Genomic DNA, 16,614 nt, shown 5'->3' with positions numbered 1-16,614 from the left:
TCATCAAATATATGACTTATGACAAAAATATCTTTTCACCAGCAAATATTTTAGCAAGAGTGAGACTGGGCTAGCTGGGCTGTTACAAACATGGAATTCAGTTTTCCTAAACGCTAACAAAGCAGAACTCTCTCACAGCACATGGATTGATACTAGACATGCTTGCCCAGTGTTAGTATGACATTGCGTGTGGTAGCTAATGTATGCTGACAAAATATTTTTGCTGGTGAATGTTTTAGTTTCTGCCAGATTGAGCCGGCAGAGCACTTTTGCCCAAGAGATGTAAGAAGCAACTGTCATGCAACTGAAAGACAGCTTAACTACCACAGCAGCTATCCCATCACATCACATTGTGACAAATTGCGCACTTATTTAGGCTGATGTTAAATTTGGCCACCTTCTGCACACGGTCATCAAATGTTTGATGGGGAATTCTAAGCTCCCTGAGGCCCATTTTACAGACTGACACCCTTCAACTTGGTGGAGGAGCATCACATCATCACCTCTGTCATATCAGCAGTGGGTGATACTGACGCTAATATCTGATTTTTATTGAAAGGCAAACTCAGAAAACAAATATGTAATATCCTACTATGCACTCCTTTGCTCTTACTCCTCTTTCTCTTTGCATTTTCGTCCCCAGTGATGAAATTTCCTGTTTGATTTATTAAGTATCCCGCTTGTCTGTCTGTCAACAACAACATCTTAGACACAGCTTGTCTGGCTTTGACAAAACTTGGGGGAATGATGCATCTCTTTTCAGAATTGCGCTGATTAGCCCGATGGGGTCTCTGCAATTACTGGCCGAAAGAAGTGGGCATATTTTTAACTGATTGGTCCAGAGGGGTACTGCATCATTTGTGACCTGCTGTTGCCTTGTTGTTGTTGTTGTCTTTCCTCAGACTTTGGTACTTGGCATTAAATCCTTCCCCGTTTCCTTTGCCTTCCCTTTCTTCTACAATTTCCTTTTATTTCCCTCCTTCTTCTCTCCTCTTTTTCCCCTCTTATCTACTATATGCTCTCTTCTCTCCTCTCCTCTCCTCTCCTCTCCTCTCCTCTCCTCTCCTCTCCTCTCTTCTCCTGCCTGTCATACTATTCCTTTCGGACCTCCTCGTCTGAGATCCCTTGTTCCTTTCTCTCCCTCTTGCTCTCCTTTTCTCGGCTGCCCCTGTTGTGCCGAGCCCTCTCCTAATCTTCCTTTAACTTCTCTACCTTGTCTCACTTTCTCTCTCCTTACCTTCATCTTGCTTGACACGCTCTCACTTCACGCTCTCCTCTCTTTCTTTCAACCCTTCTGTCTCTTCTTTCCCCTCTTCTCCGTCCTCATCTGTCCCTTTACCGATCTTTCTTCCTCTCCCTCCCTTTCTCCTTCTTTTAATCATATTGTTACTGTAATGGTCCAGTGCTTCGAGCCAAAGCTTTTAAATAAAAACATGTGAATGAACACTGGCCGCTTCATGCACACATACACTCAGTGTGTGTGTGTGTGTGTGTGTGTGTGTTTGTGTATGAGGCTCTGTCCCTCTGCCCCCCCCCCCCACCCCCTTCTCTGGGCTTTTCATACGCTTTCTCGCTCTCGACATTTCACATGCAAATGCACGTATACACAAGGCACACACACACACACACACACACACACACACACACATGCACACATGCATGCAGAAACAAGGACACACAAGGTTAGGCAAGCAGCGAAAGCTCGGAGCCTGCACATGGAAACGGCAGCAGAGAATTTCACATGCGATCTACGTCTGGGCAGCAAACATGAATTCTGCACCACGGACTCGAGTCGATCTGAGTCCTCTAAAATGTTGCTGTCATAATGCATTCATCTTTTCCCCCTGCTGGTGAAAGAGAACACGGATGCCACCTAATGGTGAGAATGTACAGCAGTGACACAGCTGGGCTGTGTGGCGGATGGGGGAAGGGAAAGGGAGGATTGAAGAGGCTGCGTTGCATGTGTGCATTGTGCAACTGCGTGAACGTGTATGTTTGGTCATGCGTTTGTGTTTCTGTCATCATACGGCCGTGCATCTCTCTGGTGTTAAATAGCCTGCTGCTTACAGTAAATAATCACATTTTTCCCTCATGAATGACACAGATATGATGTTTTCTAATTGACATGAACAGTGAAAAACAGCATGGTGGTGTATTTTTTCTAATTCTGATACAGACCACAGGGGTATGTGGCGATCCTGAGACATGTCACCTAGGCGCAGTTTGTATTTAAAGGTTCAAATGTTAAAAATATAGCAATTCAATTCACCTTCTGCAGCATTAGCACAGAGGACAGCAAGCACAATGGCAAAAAAGTAAAATACATGTTTGTATTTTGGTAGAAAAGCAATGAAAGCGTAGGAAGGTTAATGTTGCATTTTTTAAATGTTTGTTTCTCTTTTTAACACCTATCAGATGATGTATGTGTTGTATCCTGAAAAATGATTTATAAAATTCAGCTTGATCGCCTGAAGTGTAAATGTAGCATTTGTTTGTGCCTCCTAACAGTAATCACAATTGTTTAACTCTTAATCTACTGTGTCTGTTTATGTGTCCCAGCCTGGCCCAGGTACCGCGTGCTACGTGTCCAGGAGTTGGGCCAGTACAACCTGGAGATCCTGTCAGCTGATCTGTCTGATGACTCCCTGTACGAGTGCCAGGCCCCTGATGCCGCCCTGAGGTCCAGGAGGGCCAAGCTCACCGTCCTCAGTACGTTTGTGTGCATTAATGTGTGCGCACATGTGTGTACGTGAGAGAGATGATATGTGTTTCTAACGCTCCCCTCTCTTCCCCCCAGTCCCCCCAGACGACCCGGTGATCGATGGGGGTCCGGAGGTGTTGCTGAATGCGGGGGAGTCCTACAACCTTAGCTGTGTGTCCCGAGGGGCTAAACCACCTTCGATGATTGAGTGGCTTAAAGATGGCCTGCCTGTAGAGGGGGCTGTCAGTGCCACCGTAAGTCTGCAAAAGAAACCCACACACGTTCCCAGACACACTAATTCATGAACGCTATTTACAGTTACAGCATTTTACGTGTATTTTTCATTTTTTTTGTCTCGTAACCATCATCAGGAGGTGCTTCAAGACAGGAAGAGGGTGACCACGCGTAGCTACCTGCCCATCCATCCCATCGACACTGACACTGGGAGGAACTACAGCTGTGTGGCCACCAACCTGGCCGTTCCCACCGGCAAAAGCACAACTGTCACCCTCAACGTGCACCGTACGCATGCTCTCTTTATCTACTGTAGGCTCCATAGGCAACACATTGAGGGAAAGCTGATTATAAGACTCCATTTAGATACCGCAATAAATATGTGTATATGGAAAAAGAAAACATTGTTACATTATCAAGAATATAGTGTAATTTTAGTGAGCATATATGATTATATTACCTGTCTTATTACTACATAAATTGGTAGTATTACATTTCAGACTACTGTCATGTTTTGAAACATATCTGCCAGCAGCTAAAATGTTTTAACAGCTATTATTAAGCAATGCTTGGCAGCCATTTTGCATCAAACTGTCCTACAGATTGCAGCATACTGCAGGTTAGATGAAGTGAGGCCGGTGTTATATGAGTCTTCCTCTCTCTCTCTCTCTCTCTTACAGATTCACCAACAGTGACCTTGTCCATTGAGCCTCGCTCTGTCCTGGAGGGGGACAGAGTCACTTTCACCTGCCAGGCTCACGCCAACCCTCCTATTATGGGCTACAGGTCTGCATTCACATAAACACATTCTTTAATTAATTTAAAGTAGCAGTCACCGGGCCAATTATTACCATAGTGATTTAAAGTTTCTTTTTGGTTTTGTGCCATTTGTACTAAAATGTTGATGATGTTTTTTTTGCATTGAAGGGAACGTGTACTCTTCAATTAACCTTCAATAGCCATAAAAAAATAAATACTGTAGACATATTTCAAAATGGAAGTAAATGCATTTATAATTAACACAGTATGTTGTATGAGTACATTAAAAGCAATATGTGTCCAAATATGTCCATCCTCAAAAAATTTACCATAAAAATTAATATAAAGTGGCTTTAATTTGAATTTTCTCATATTACATATGTTGCAGCATAAGACTTTTACTGTGCTTTTGGAATATGTAGTTGATCTGAATATGTTAAAGAAAAAAATTTCATTTCTTGGATCATGTGACCAGGGGGAAGATACATTTAATTATACTCCTGATTTTATGTTTGTTGTATATCATAATTGTAAATACATGTAAATCCATGGAGAACATTTGCCATTTTTGTTGCACTAGCACACATTTTCCAGGACATGTGTACACATATTTTTCAGTGTGAGTAATACCCTGTGTTGTAACCCTAGGTGGGCTAAGGGTGGTGTGGTGCTCCAGGGTGCCAGGGAGAGCGTGTTCACAACCAAGGCCGACCACTCCTTCTTCACCGAGCCCGTCTCTTGTCTGGTTTTCAACGCGGTGGGAAAGACCAACGTCAGCATCCTTGTAGACGTTCACTGTGAGTCAGAGACTACTCATCTCACCTTGTTCAATCACTTGTGGCCCACTTCACTCGCTGAAGTCTGCAGTCAGAGGGATAAAACACACCATTGTTGTGTTGTCTTTTTCTCTGAGCAGCTTCTCCCCTTTAGTCCTCCTGCATTATTACTCAAACACAACAAAGAAACATCTCTCTCTCACTCACTATTTCTGTCTCCAGTCGGTCCGATCCTGTTGGTGGAACCTCAGCCAAAAACCGTAGATGTTGACTCTGATGTCACCCTTAACTGCAAATGGGCTGGAAACCCTCCACTCACACTCACCTGGTTCAAAAAAGGTTCAAACATGGTAAGAAGCTAAGAGCCCACGCTTTGCACATTTCTCCTCTGATCTCATATTCACACTATTTTTACAGTCCACACTCTCCTCACCTGTGCTTACAAAAGCAGCCCGTCATTCAGTCTCTCTTCTCTTCCTCCCTGTCATGACCTCTTTCTCTGCTTTTTTTTCTTTTTCCTTATATTCTTTTTATCACTTCATGTATTATACCTAATAAATGTAATGACTGTATTATGGTCCTTGTATTATAACATGATTCACATAGTCCCAAATTTGAATGCAGCAGAAACACAGGACCAAATATATGAGGATTTTAGACAGCAACAGATATTGTTCTGTTATTTCTTTCAAATATTATTTTTATGGCCATTTTTGCCTTAATCAGATAGTTAGATAGACAGAGATGATACCAGTCGACCATACTGAAGGGTATGACATGAAACAAAGGTCCCCAATTGAAATCCAGCCGAGGACGTTGCAGTTATTCAGTATGGCATGCATCTTAAAGGAACAGTTCGACATATCACTCTTACTAAGGGTTGGATGAGAATCAATCTGCTCATCCCATTTTTGGTAAGAAAGCGTACAAGCACATTTCCAAAAAATGCCAAACTATTTCTTTAACCAATAGTCAACCAGGATGCCCTATTCTGTTGTTTTTATTGTGAACTGAATTGCGCTGATGATAAATAATTAATCTGGAGTTTTGTGAAATCATTTTTTAGCAAAACGGTTAAATTAACCATCGCTGTTTTGTTGTTAAAATCTACTGTGCACACCAGCTAAGAGTTGAAGAAGTGATCAGACTTATGTAAACATTGGTTGCTTTACAAATTAAATCTCATTTTAAAGGATCATCTTTAAGAGTTTTAAAGTAGAAACAGTTACAGTACAGTAAATCACATTTGACACATCTGAAGTGTAAGTTATGTTCAGGTGCTTCTCTAGGTGGTTACATATTTAGCCATAATTTTTTCCCAGCTAATTTTCTGATGGATTTGGTTGCTAGGCAACTGCAAAACCTTAGTGTTAGGTTAAAAGAGGATGTGCAAGTTTGCATTGGTATCTATTTAGGGTCAGAGTTATAGAGCACATATGGGCAAATAAGTCCAGACATACAAATATGCATCATGATCTATTGTAATAATGAGGTAGAGGTGGTGGTACAGTAATACATGAGCCTCTCTTTTACTTATTTATGTATGTGGGTTTTTATTTTGTTTATCCCCTCCTGCTGTTCAGTAGATTTGTCTTGTTTATATTTGTGTCCTCTTTTTTACTCCCCCACAGGTTCTGAGTAACAGCAACCAGCTGTATCTGAAGTCAGTGAGCCAGGCGGATGCCGGCCAGTATGTATGTAAGGCCATCGTCCCACGGATTGGAGTAGGAGAGACTGAGGTCACGCTCACCGTCAACGGTCAGAAAACATCCACATCACTGCTCGTAGATGAAAATCTTGTACTTTCAAAAAGGTCAGCTTGTCAGTAACTGGAAAAAAAATGCTGTATGTCCAAAGTACTGGCCATTTATTTTTAAAATCATACAATTCCTCTTGAACAAGCTTGGTAAGATCAGCTTCTTGAAAGCAAGAAATCATCATTTTTATGTGTAATTTATTTAATTTCTCTTTCATTTACACTCTCGTGTCCTCTCATTTTTGGCTCGTGCAGGTCCTCCTATCATCTCCAGTGATCCGGTCCAGTATGCGGTGAGAGGAGAGAGGGGAGAGGTGAAATGCTACATAGCAAGTACACCTCCTCCAGATAAGATTGTAAGTGAAAAGATGAGAAAATGTGAAAACACTACAAATATTTCTGCTACCAAAACCACAAGGAACCCCTTCTAAATTTGATCTCAGTGTTAATTATTCAGACAAAAAAATGCCCAACAAGGAAAAGCTTTGATCACAAAAAGCACAGTGTTGTACCTTTTAGTCTGACAGTGATTTGTATTTTACTGTTACTGTATCTCCCTGTTTCTAAATGGCTCCACTCCTGCATGGTAAATGCTTTTAGGCACTGTCCCCTTTTCTTTTTGAGTGGTGACTCACCCTTAAACTTTCCCAGAATTTTCTTCCATCCCATCACATAAACAAACCAACACTAACACTAAGCCGGTCTGCTTTTAGCTCCTGCGTCAGAAATCAGCCTGGATGCTTTCTCCATTTGTCTATATCGCAGAGACACAGTAGTAGTAGTTCCTCAGCTCCCAGGCCTCTGTGACTGATCTGTCCTGACTCGCAGTGCGCTCTCCTAATGCAGGCGGCGGAGGTTGGGACAGAAAAAGATTTATAAAATATAAAGGACTGGAGAGGAACAGTTGTCCCAGTAAACACCACAGCCATGAGATTCTCCTTCTCTGGAATAAGTGGGCAGATTATGGGAACATGTGGGCTTATGCATAATTAACTGGCCTTACAGTGCTTCAATGCTGAATAATACAGCTGCTTTTAGTGGCTTTAAAGTTAGAACATGTGCAAGATTCTCACAGGCTCAGTCGCCACCACCCACCTCCACTTCAGTCTGGAGAAACATACAAACTGTTGCTGGTCTGAGGAAGTTGTGTAGTGTGTGTTTACATGTGACTGTGTACAGCACTTGATGTGAGTGTGTAAATGTATGTGGTCTATTTAAGTACTGCCATGCATAGACAGATACTATATAGGACCAATAATGGCTTTTAGTTAAATATATCACCCAGTCACTCTGACATGATGAAACATACAAGTACCGTAATCAAATAGTCAAATTTATAAGTGATTAGTTATATTTTTGTTGTGTTGTCATTTATTGTAATTTTTACGAGAAACTAACATCACTTTCTTTTACAATCATTCATATTGAGCAGATTTTATGAACACATGCCCAGGAATAGTAATGTAACATTTTTCAACTCACCCTTTGTGCAACTGATTTTAGTTTTTCTCTTGAATTCTAATTTTTCCTTTAAATCTAATGGGAAGGGAACCTTAAATAATTCATTTGAGGTTTTCTTTTAATTATACATATTTTAAGAGATGGCTCTGCCATTTTTCAAATAGAGTGCAGTACTCACATTTGCTACCATTATGGCAGTTTTAAGGTTTAATATTGTTTGTCAGGTTTGTCAAGTTTGAAAGTATTCCCCTATAGGAACAAACAAGGCTCTGTTTGATTTGATTTGATTGATTGATTGATTTTGATTTCTCCAGTGATTGTAGGTTTCAACAACATATGGACATAAAATGGGTGCTGAGACAAATTCATTAACAGCAGCAATCATTGATTTTCAAGGTGTTCCTCCCATTTAACTTGTATTTGTCTATGTGACATACAACCACCTAATAGATTCATCCATAAGTGTTCAGGGCAGCGATGTAATACCATGTGATGTGTAAATGCTCTCTTACATGCTTCTGTACTCTGACAGGAATAACGTTCGGGGGAAAAAAACGTGTCTAATATAGACATGTTGAATATAGCACATTCATGTGTACGTGTGTGTTTATGCATGAGTGCATTAATGGATGCATATGACTTGACTGTGAGTGATTTGATCATTTACTATATATTTGTACATGCAGCTATAAAATTATAGCTCTGTTTGAAGTGGATTGGTTTTACTGTTATAGTAATAATTCAATTAGATGAAATCCTGTTCAGAAAACATGTTCAGTTGCAAGTGTTGTAATGCAAATTCACTGTTATTATTATTATTATCATTACTCCAATTAACAAATTGTGATAAAATGTAATATGAACTCCTCTGTGTGTGTGTGTGTGTGTGTGCGTTGCAGGTGTGGGCGTGGAAGGAGAACGTGTGGGAGAAGGAGAAGGGGACGCTGCTGGAGAGGTACACAGTGGAGCAGAGCAAACCATCAGCCGAGGGCGGCGGCGTCCTCTCAACCCTCACCATCAACAACGTGATGGAGTCCGACTTCCTGTCCACCTACAACTGCACGGCCTGGAACGCGTTCGGGCCAGGCACCATGATCATCACACTGGAGGAGACTGGTGTGTTGTGAATATAGTATCTTTCAGTTTAAAGAGTTTGTGACAAGATATTATGCTGTGGTTTGATTAGGGAAATAGCAAAGGAGAAAACAATTTTAGTATTTTGGCAAAGCTTACACAACTTCAAATTGGTTATTACACCATTTCTTGCCTTTTTTGGAAAGATGGTTGTAACAATTAAATGTTAGTTCTTACAAAAATGCCTGAGAAGAAAAGAAAAAATCTATTAAAACATTTCTGTTATTTTATCCTTACATGGTTTCTCTATTGACTCTCCAGAAAACTGTATATATTATGATTGCCACTCTTATATGATTTAGTTTCATGAGATAGTTGTATTTATTACATTAAGATATTATTTTTGCACATATAGACAGACATTTGCACCCCTAACTCAATCCACTCCTCTGTCTCTGTCTTTGTGTGTCTCTCTCTCAATCCCTCATTTCAGAGGAGGTCCCAGTGGGGATAATAGCTGGTGGGACAGTGGGCTCAACCATCCTCTTGTTCATCTTTCTGCTAGTCCTCGTTCTTATCTTCTACCGGCAGCGCAAAGGCAGTGAGTCATACTCTCCATGTGCTTAACACATACACTATAAAGACCCAATCTGCAAGAACAGCAGCAGTTCTCATGCAGCTACAGTGCTTTACTCATGGTGAATGTTGTTATTTTTAATTCATACATTTTTTAAGAGGATTAAGGTTGAAATGCTCATTACTAGACTAAATAACCTGCAGCAAATCAAATAGAATCAAAAACCTACAACCTCCTCTCCACCATATGGATGTAGGTCCCCTCTGAACTTGCTCCTCGCGCTCATGAAAACATGCCGGCCGAGATGCGTGTGTCCAGCTGTATTCAACCTTGCCGTGTTTTGCTTCCAGGTCGGCGCGGGGTCACGCTGGGTAAGCCCGACATCAAGGTGGAGACGATAAACAAGGAGACCCACAGCTTAGAGGAGGACTCCGGCAGCGTGTCCACGGCTTCGCGCATGGTCAAGGCCATGTACTCGGTGAGCAGCAGCGGGATATGTGTGCTCGGGCTGGACACTGTTTACACAGCCTGTAGCTGTAGAAAAAACCTCAGATTAACTCAGTAACCTCTCCCTACGCCACACTGTACCTTTTGACTAAAAACAAACTCTGTGCTTTCCCCTGTGATCGCTCCTTTTTAACACTATTAATTCCATTTTCTCTTTTCCTGTCACACTCTGTTGCCTCCTTCCCTCTTCTGTTTTGTTACGGCACTTCCTCTCCTCCTTTTTGTTTTGTTCTGTTGTTTGACGGTTTAGTTTCTCCCCTCTGTGTCCTTCTCTCCCTCCAATCAGCCCTTTAAAGATGACATAGAGCTCAAGTCTGACCTCCGCAGTGACACCCTGGACACCCGCCAGGAATATGATCTAAAGGTGAGCTCAAACAGTTATTCATTTATATCAACTCAGGAAGCAGATTGTCACTAAAATGTAAAGAACTGACTCTTTATCTATTAAAGGACTCTTGAATTCCAATTTCAGAGAAGGGTTACAATCACCGGTATAGAAAAAAGTAGAAAAACCCAGATATATACAAATTAAAGTTGAAATAAACAAAACATTGACAAATTGTTCCAAAGGCAGTGATGTCATGTGGAGTTTTTTGGGGCAAGGTTTCATTCTAATTATACCTCAGAGGGCTGCAAATATCCTAATCATTACTGACATGGTGACTGTGAGTGATGACTTCATCCAGTGATGTACAGTGTGGTCACTAAGGATGACGCTGAGAGTATCTACCACGGAGAAAAAAGATCAAAAGAACAAATGCTAAAATTTTATACTGATGTAAACCGTCATTTATAAGTATATAATCCCAAATGAACTCTATTGAAAGACTGTGGTACCTCAAAAATGTGTATTCCATCCCTGCCATAGTAATGAAGGTGATCAGTCACAGGTCAATGGTAGTATTGACAAGAATTGATTTTTCTTTTCAGAAAACAAGTGTTGCCATGATGAGAGAAGGGTCATTGCAACATAACCACCGCTGCAAAAAAGATTAATCTGATGTTTTATAGGTTTTGTAATAGTTTGACCTTATAGGTTCCACTGACTATCAGAAATGCCATTTTTAAAATTCCTCTTTGTGCACCTGGAACAGTCAGAATGAGATGAAGGTTGTCTTCAGAATCGCATACTAACGTACTATTCATACTAAGTATGACGTCAAATTGAATGTGTATTAATGTGTATGAATGTGTCCGTTCCAACTGCATAGTATGTGGATTTTGTGTACACGACAAATAGACCAATGTATACTAGATTAGCAAGAATTTCTGAGTATGTGACGTGAGCTTGCTGGACATACTCAGCTGCCCCAAAATGCATTGCATCTCTTGAGACTGTGTAATGGCTAAAAGCTGTTATATGTCACTATTAAATTTTTATATTTTTTTCAAGCAAGTAACCATTTAGATTCCCAATATCTGGTCAGTTTATCCAAGTAACGTCTGACCAGCTGTCAGTCATGTGATGCAGTCACACGACTGTCTTGCTTGAGTATACTTCAGTGTGAACAGTCTGCTGGTAATAGTATACTTAATGGTTCATTTAGTAGAAAATATGCAGTATATACTGACTGAGTATGTAGTAGGTAGTACATTGGTATGTGATTTCGAATACAGCCAAAGAGGAGGGATTCGAATAGATTGCAGTTTGGTTTTTGACAGTGAACTGCTAAAATAAACTGTCAATGCTGTCAATGGAAATCTGAAAGAAGGGGAACAGAATCAAACTAGCAGCTAGGTCCCAGTTCACCTAAACTGGTTATCAAACTGGTGCCAGGAGAAAAATGTGTAATCATTTATCAATCCTGCAGAAGTTGTTACAAAGGTGCTTGGGTTCACTGTTGTGCTTTGTTGTTACTATGGTGTTTTAGAAGCACTGAATTGTTAGAAATTGTTATTAAAGGTATCCAATATAGTTTTCTTTTTAAACAACTTGCTTGTTTCAACTTCAGAATATATATATGTGTGATTTTGCCAAACATTGTGGAATAAGAGGTTTTCTCCAACCTTAAAGCTACTTATGAGGGAACACAGGGGAAAACAATATATTTTAGGAGATTAAATACCTCATAAAACATTCATATTTCACAAGTCTTTTATCAGAATGTTTCAAAATTTCATCAAAATCTCTCACACAAATGGTCTATAGGATACATTTAAACTTAGAATGGCCATTGCAGTAAAGATGTGGTAGAATATTAGAGTAGGCTATTAAAGAGAAAAACATTTTGCAATGCAGTTGGCCTCTCTTCAATTACTGGAGCTTCTCTGCCCGTCACTCTCAGTCTAACTGTGAGGCAACTTGCTTTTCTGATTACTTTGCATGCTGGTTAACTCATCATGGAGACGTTTAATGACAAAATAGGAAAAAATACTCAAGTTGAAAAAAGAAATTACAACAAACAAAGGGAATTTTAGGCATATTCTGCCCATTCAGCTGGCATGAATCATTTATACATTTTGACACCGTAGGGTTGGACTTGGGTGATGAATGTATTTTCACGCTTAAAGCTGCCAAAATGTTCTGCTGAAACTCCCCCCCATGAATATTTTGTGAGGGCAAACACACCACCCCTCTAGCTGGAGTGCTGCCTTGGATCACTTTGAAGAAACACAGACATGAATCCACCCCAGGAGGTGGTTAGATCACCCCGACAACAGCCTCAGCCAGACTTTTTTTTTGCTCTGTTGCCTGAAGCACCAAAGCATTGAAACTAAGTTGGGTGGGGGTGGAGGGGTGGGGAGTCTGGGTACATGAGAGACAATAGCCCATTTTAAACAGAGATCCTGCAATACTGCCATAAGGAAGACCCCTCATTACGCCGGCTTTGCTTTTTTACACTGAACCAAAGCTGATATAATGCCACCCCAGTGTGATTTTAGATAGCATGCCAGCGTTCCGGAATCAGAGGCGTGACGTCTAGTCTTGACTGTCCCGCCATGCCGGCTCTCCCTTTTACACAGACATCGATTCGGCTCTGTGACTACCTCCGCTGCTGGCTTAACGGCAGAACAACAGTGCCCCCCCATTCCGTGTTAGTACGTTTCATACCGAACGGTGAGGCGGAACATTCCTGCCTTGAACAGGCTGTATAAAAGGGGCTAATGAGATGACAGAATCATGTCAGAAATAGCAGTAGGGCACCATTAGAGCAGGCAGCGGGAGAGTGTAGTGAGCAGGGAGAGCATCCTTCCTTCAACCAGACAACCTGGGGTCAGCCCAGCATGTTGGCAGCGATCCACCCTGCTTGAGTGTCCTGGAGTAAAACATGGAAGCTTACATTCATGAAAGCTTTGAGCAAAAATGACCAAATCAGAATTTCAGATTTGTTCTTGTTAACTGGCTGAAAAAAGAAACCAGTATCACAGTTTCCACACCACACTCTAATTCTAAGCAGGTTTTGAGTCTGGACGGCGCTCTTACTGGAAACATGACAGAATATACAAAAAAATGCTTGATTTTCTTCTTGAAAGTTAATAGATTTACATAAAAGATCTTTTGAAAGTTAACGTAACCTCAAATCTTATTTTAGAACACTAAAATTATAGAGGGTGTTCCAGGATGCCAGTCTTGGTGGATTACTCCTACAGCTGAAACATGTCATTTGCTTATGCAGTTGGTGTCGTTGCAATTTTTGAGGATTTGTTTGATCCATGTTGTTGATTTGCATAAATTTCTGAAAAGAACAAAAACGCTGATCTTAGGTTAAGCAGCTGAGTCACAAAAAAGGGAGCAAAACGCCCTCACATAACAGTCTTAATAAAACTGGACCTGAATGCTGAACAGCTTGGGGGGTGCAACTGACTGACCTCTGACCTTCAGAAAAAGAGAATTTCTCTGTCGGGATCAGGAAAGAGTAAAACATTATTATTGTAGAGCCCTTTTGACCTAACTTTTATGGAATGTAATTTAATGTATTTTGATTATAAGCCTCATTATACCTTTTTGTAATGTCCACTCTGTGTGTTTGTCTTTTGCGTTTTGTCTCTGTCTGTCTCTTCAGGACCCCACTAATGGCTACTATAACGTGCGCGCCTCCACCCACGACGAAGGCCGCCCTGCCTCCCGCTCCACCATGCACTACTCTGACTACCGCTCCCCCACAGGGACACCAGGGGGAGCTGCATCAATTAGCAGCAGCGCCGGTGGCTCGGGAGCCACAGCCAGTGGAGGAGCACCTGGTCCTCCGGGTCCCCTCACCTCCCCTGGCCGCCCGCAGGCTTGCTATGACCCTCGACCCCCCTCCAGACTGTCTCACATCAGCTACGCCCAGTTCAACACCTTCACCCGTGGGGGCCAAAGCCAACAGCCTCCGCCCAACCCCGCCCCTGCAGCCAGCGACTTCCCAGGAGACTGCAGCCTCCTGGACTCCACTTCCCAGCTGGCCTACGACAACTATGGATACCCCTCGCATTACCAGACCTACCGCATGGGTTTCGCCCCATCCAGCCTGGCACCACTGGAGGCTGGCCCATCTTATGAGATGTACGGGGTTGGATCCGGGGTAGGGGGCCCTGGGGTTGGCGTGGGTCCTGGGGTGGGTCCCGGGGTGGGTCCCGGGGGTCCGGCTCCCTCGGGATCAGAGACTGGACTAGGGAAGTACGGCAGCTCCACTCGCTTCTCCTACACCTCTCAACACTCTGACTACTCCCACAGCCGACACACACAGAGGATGCAGACTCACGTGTGAGACAGAGAGACGCATAAAACACCTCACAGTCTTAGCCGAGCATGAGGAAGCATCTTATAAATAGCGTCACACCTAAAACTACACACAATCACAGATTTACACGCACACATTTTCACACACCGACACACCCTGCTGAACACAAACACAACTACAGAACACAAAAAAACATCACACACACCCATGCACAGAGTCAGAAGACCATGCCCATGAGACAGGGAGGGTATGAGAAACACAGAGGCACAGCGAGAGAAAAAGCGACGAGTGGAAAAGAAGGAGTCTTAGTGAGACAGGGAAGGGAAATTCCACACAATTTTGAATTCCCTCACTCCCGATGTGTTTGTATATCTGAGCTCTGAAAGAGCAGACGGCGCAAGTCACAATCAAGACTGGGAAAGAGAGCAAGAACCAGAGAGAGGACGAGAGATCACAGATCTTTGGAGCCCATAGCTTTTGCTATGAATTGACATTGTAAATGATGAGAGAGAACGTCTTAAGACTAAACTGATTGACTGTCAAATATGGTACACGCTGATCGGGAGAAACCTCAACCAGTGGAAGTCATTTCTGGCCGACATTTTAACATTTTTTTTTTGCTGGTTGTTTTATTCAATGATCATAGAGCACATATAAATATAGTATCCCAGAATGCCCCTCTGTTAGGCGGCGTGGGGGTGTTGGGGCTGGGGTGTCGGTTGGGAGGGTTGTCATCATTTTGCACTGCATCTACAGTATTCATGCTTAGACGTCCCTTATCTATATCTGTGTAATGTCTTCTTTTTATTTGCACACCCGACTAGAGCTTTGTATTCTATTTTTTAACATTACAAAATTATTTTTGTCAATGTAAAACATGTAATGTGTATGTATGGACCAAAAGTTTGAACGTGAGCGCACATAAGTCGGGCCTTTGCCTGAGTGATATCCACTGAGACAGAGAGAAGAGTTGTGCCAACAGCAGAGCCTGAATTCCTCTCGCAAAAAGCTGAGAGGATTCAGGAAGTATTTCACACCAGAAGGGTATATCAGTGTATAAAAGAAACCTAGTGCCAATTGTTCATGTTGTTCTTCACCTTAGACCATGTATATGCAGTAGAAGCTCCTTCTATTGGCGACTGTTGCTTTACAAACCAGGCTGGGGGCCTTGAGTCATTCCCAGACGTTTTTGTAGGCTGGGGCCTTTTTCTCTGAGCTCTAAACTACAAGCCTGGTGCAGACAGAGAGAAAAACACAGATGTTGGGTTTAGAACTTAGTGGCCTTATAGGAGAACATGTCGTACATTTCCATTTTCAATCATTCCTCATCGTCTGTCTGCCAAAACGGCCAGAGGAGAATGTGTATGGAGAGGTTCAATGAAGGCTTGTCCACAATATTGACATGTAGTAGTGTATGACTGCGAGTGTGTGGGTGTGTGAGTGTGAGAGAGAGAGAGATCAAGAGGGAGTGTGTGGGCATTGGCGCACACATCGATTTGTACAGTGTGTTTGTATAGATGTGTGAATGACTGAGTGTGCATGGGACGCATACTGTAAACACACAGCGCCTCACTCAGGTGTGCGCACGACTATTGTATGCATGTCCGTGTGTATACAGTATGCCTGTATGGATGTGTGCATGTCTGTGTCTAAGTGTGCGGGTGAGTGTTTCAGTATATGTCCATATCATTTCTCTCACAATCCTGTTACAGTACTTTTATACCTCTGGTAGGACTGTATCCTGTATTATTGTGTCTTTGAATTTAGAAAAATCCAATGTTTATCTTATTGTACTGTTCTTCGTAGCAGAGAAAACTGTTCAAAAGATGTACAACGAACGTTATCAAACTCTCATTTTTTAATTTCATTATCTTCAATATTTTTTAAAAATGGTATGTAATTATTTTTCCACAGTATTACATAAATAAAAGCACTGTTTTTTATAAAAACCGAACTGTGTGGTCTTTGAGTTGGAATAGAAATGTTCACTATGTTGACATACATTTGTTGGCAAAGGAGCCTATATTCAGGCTGAAAGAAGGTTAACTTCTTTGTGTTATACGCTTACACACAGCAGTATAGGGTATATTAAAGGAATAACATTA

The 16,614-nt window shown here is 41.8% G+C and overlaps 1 protein-coding gene across 3 annotated transcripts in view; it reads left to right on the top strand.

Moving 5' to 3' along the window:
* Positions 1-16,435, top strand: part of kirrel1a (kirre like nephrin family adhesion molecule 1a) — a 32,614-nt gene extending 16,179 nt beyond the window's left edge. Inside the window, exons 3-15 of one of the 3 annotated variants that reach the window (XM_042402069.1) lie at positions 2,560-2,709; positions 2,798-2,955; positions 3,073-3,223; positions 3,616-3,721; positions 4,343-4,491; positions 4,693-4,820; positions 6,102-6,228; positions 6,482-6,582; positions 8,587-8,803; positions 9,255-9,359; positions 9,689-9,816; positions 10,096-10,209; positions 13,850-16,435. In XM_042402069.1, the coding sequence (XP_042258003.1) occupies positions 2,560-2,709; positions 2,798-2,955; positions 3,073-3,223; positions 3,616-3,721; positions 4,343-4,491; positions 4,693-4,820; positions 6,102-6,228; positions 6,482-6,582; positions 8,587-8,803; positions 9,255-9,359; positions 9,689-9,816; positions 10,096-10,209; positions 13,850-14,536 (2,321 nt within the window). In that variant the 3' untranslated portion in view covers positions 14,537-16,435. Of the gene's footprint in view, positions 1-2,559; positions 2,710-2,797; positions 2,956-3,072; positions 3,224-3,615; positions 3,722-4,342; positions 4,492-4,692; positions 4,821-6,101; positions 6,229-6,481; positions 6,583-8,586; positions 8,804-9,254; positions 9,363-9,688; positions 9,817-10,095; positions 10,210-13,849 lie in introns of all 3 variants that reach the window. The other 2 variants (XM_042402070.1, XM_042402068.1) reach the window with 2 other exon arrangements.
* Positions 16,436-16,614: the final 179 nt, after the last annotated feature.

Source organism: Thunnus maccoyii, chromosome 22, assembly GCF_910596095.1.
Source record: "Thunnus maccoyii chromosome 22, fThuMac1.1, whole genome shotgun sequence".
Classification (NCBI taxonomy): domain Eukaryota; kingdom Metazoa; phylum Chordata; class Actinopteri; order Scombriformes; family Scombridae; genus Thunnus; species Thunnus maccoyii.
The sequence above is the reverse complement of the archived record's forward strand: the minus strand, read 5'-3'. Positions and strand labels throughout refer to the sequence as shown.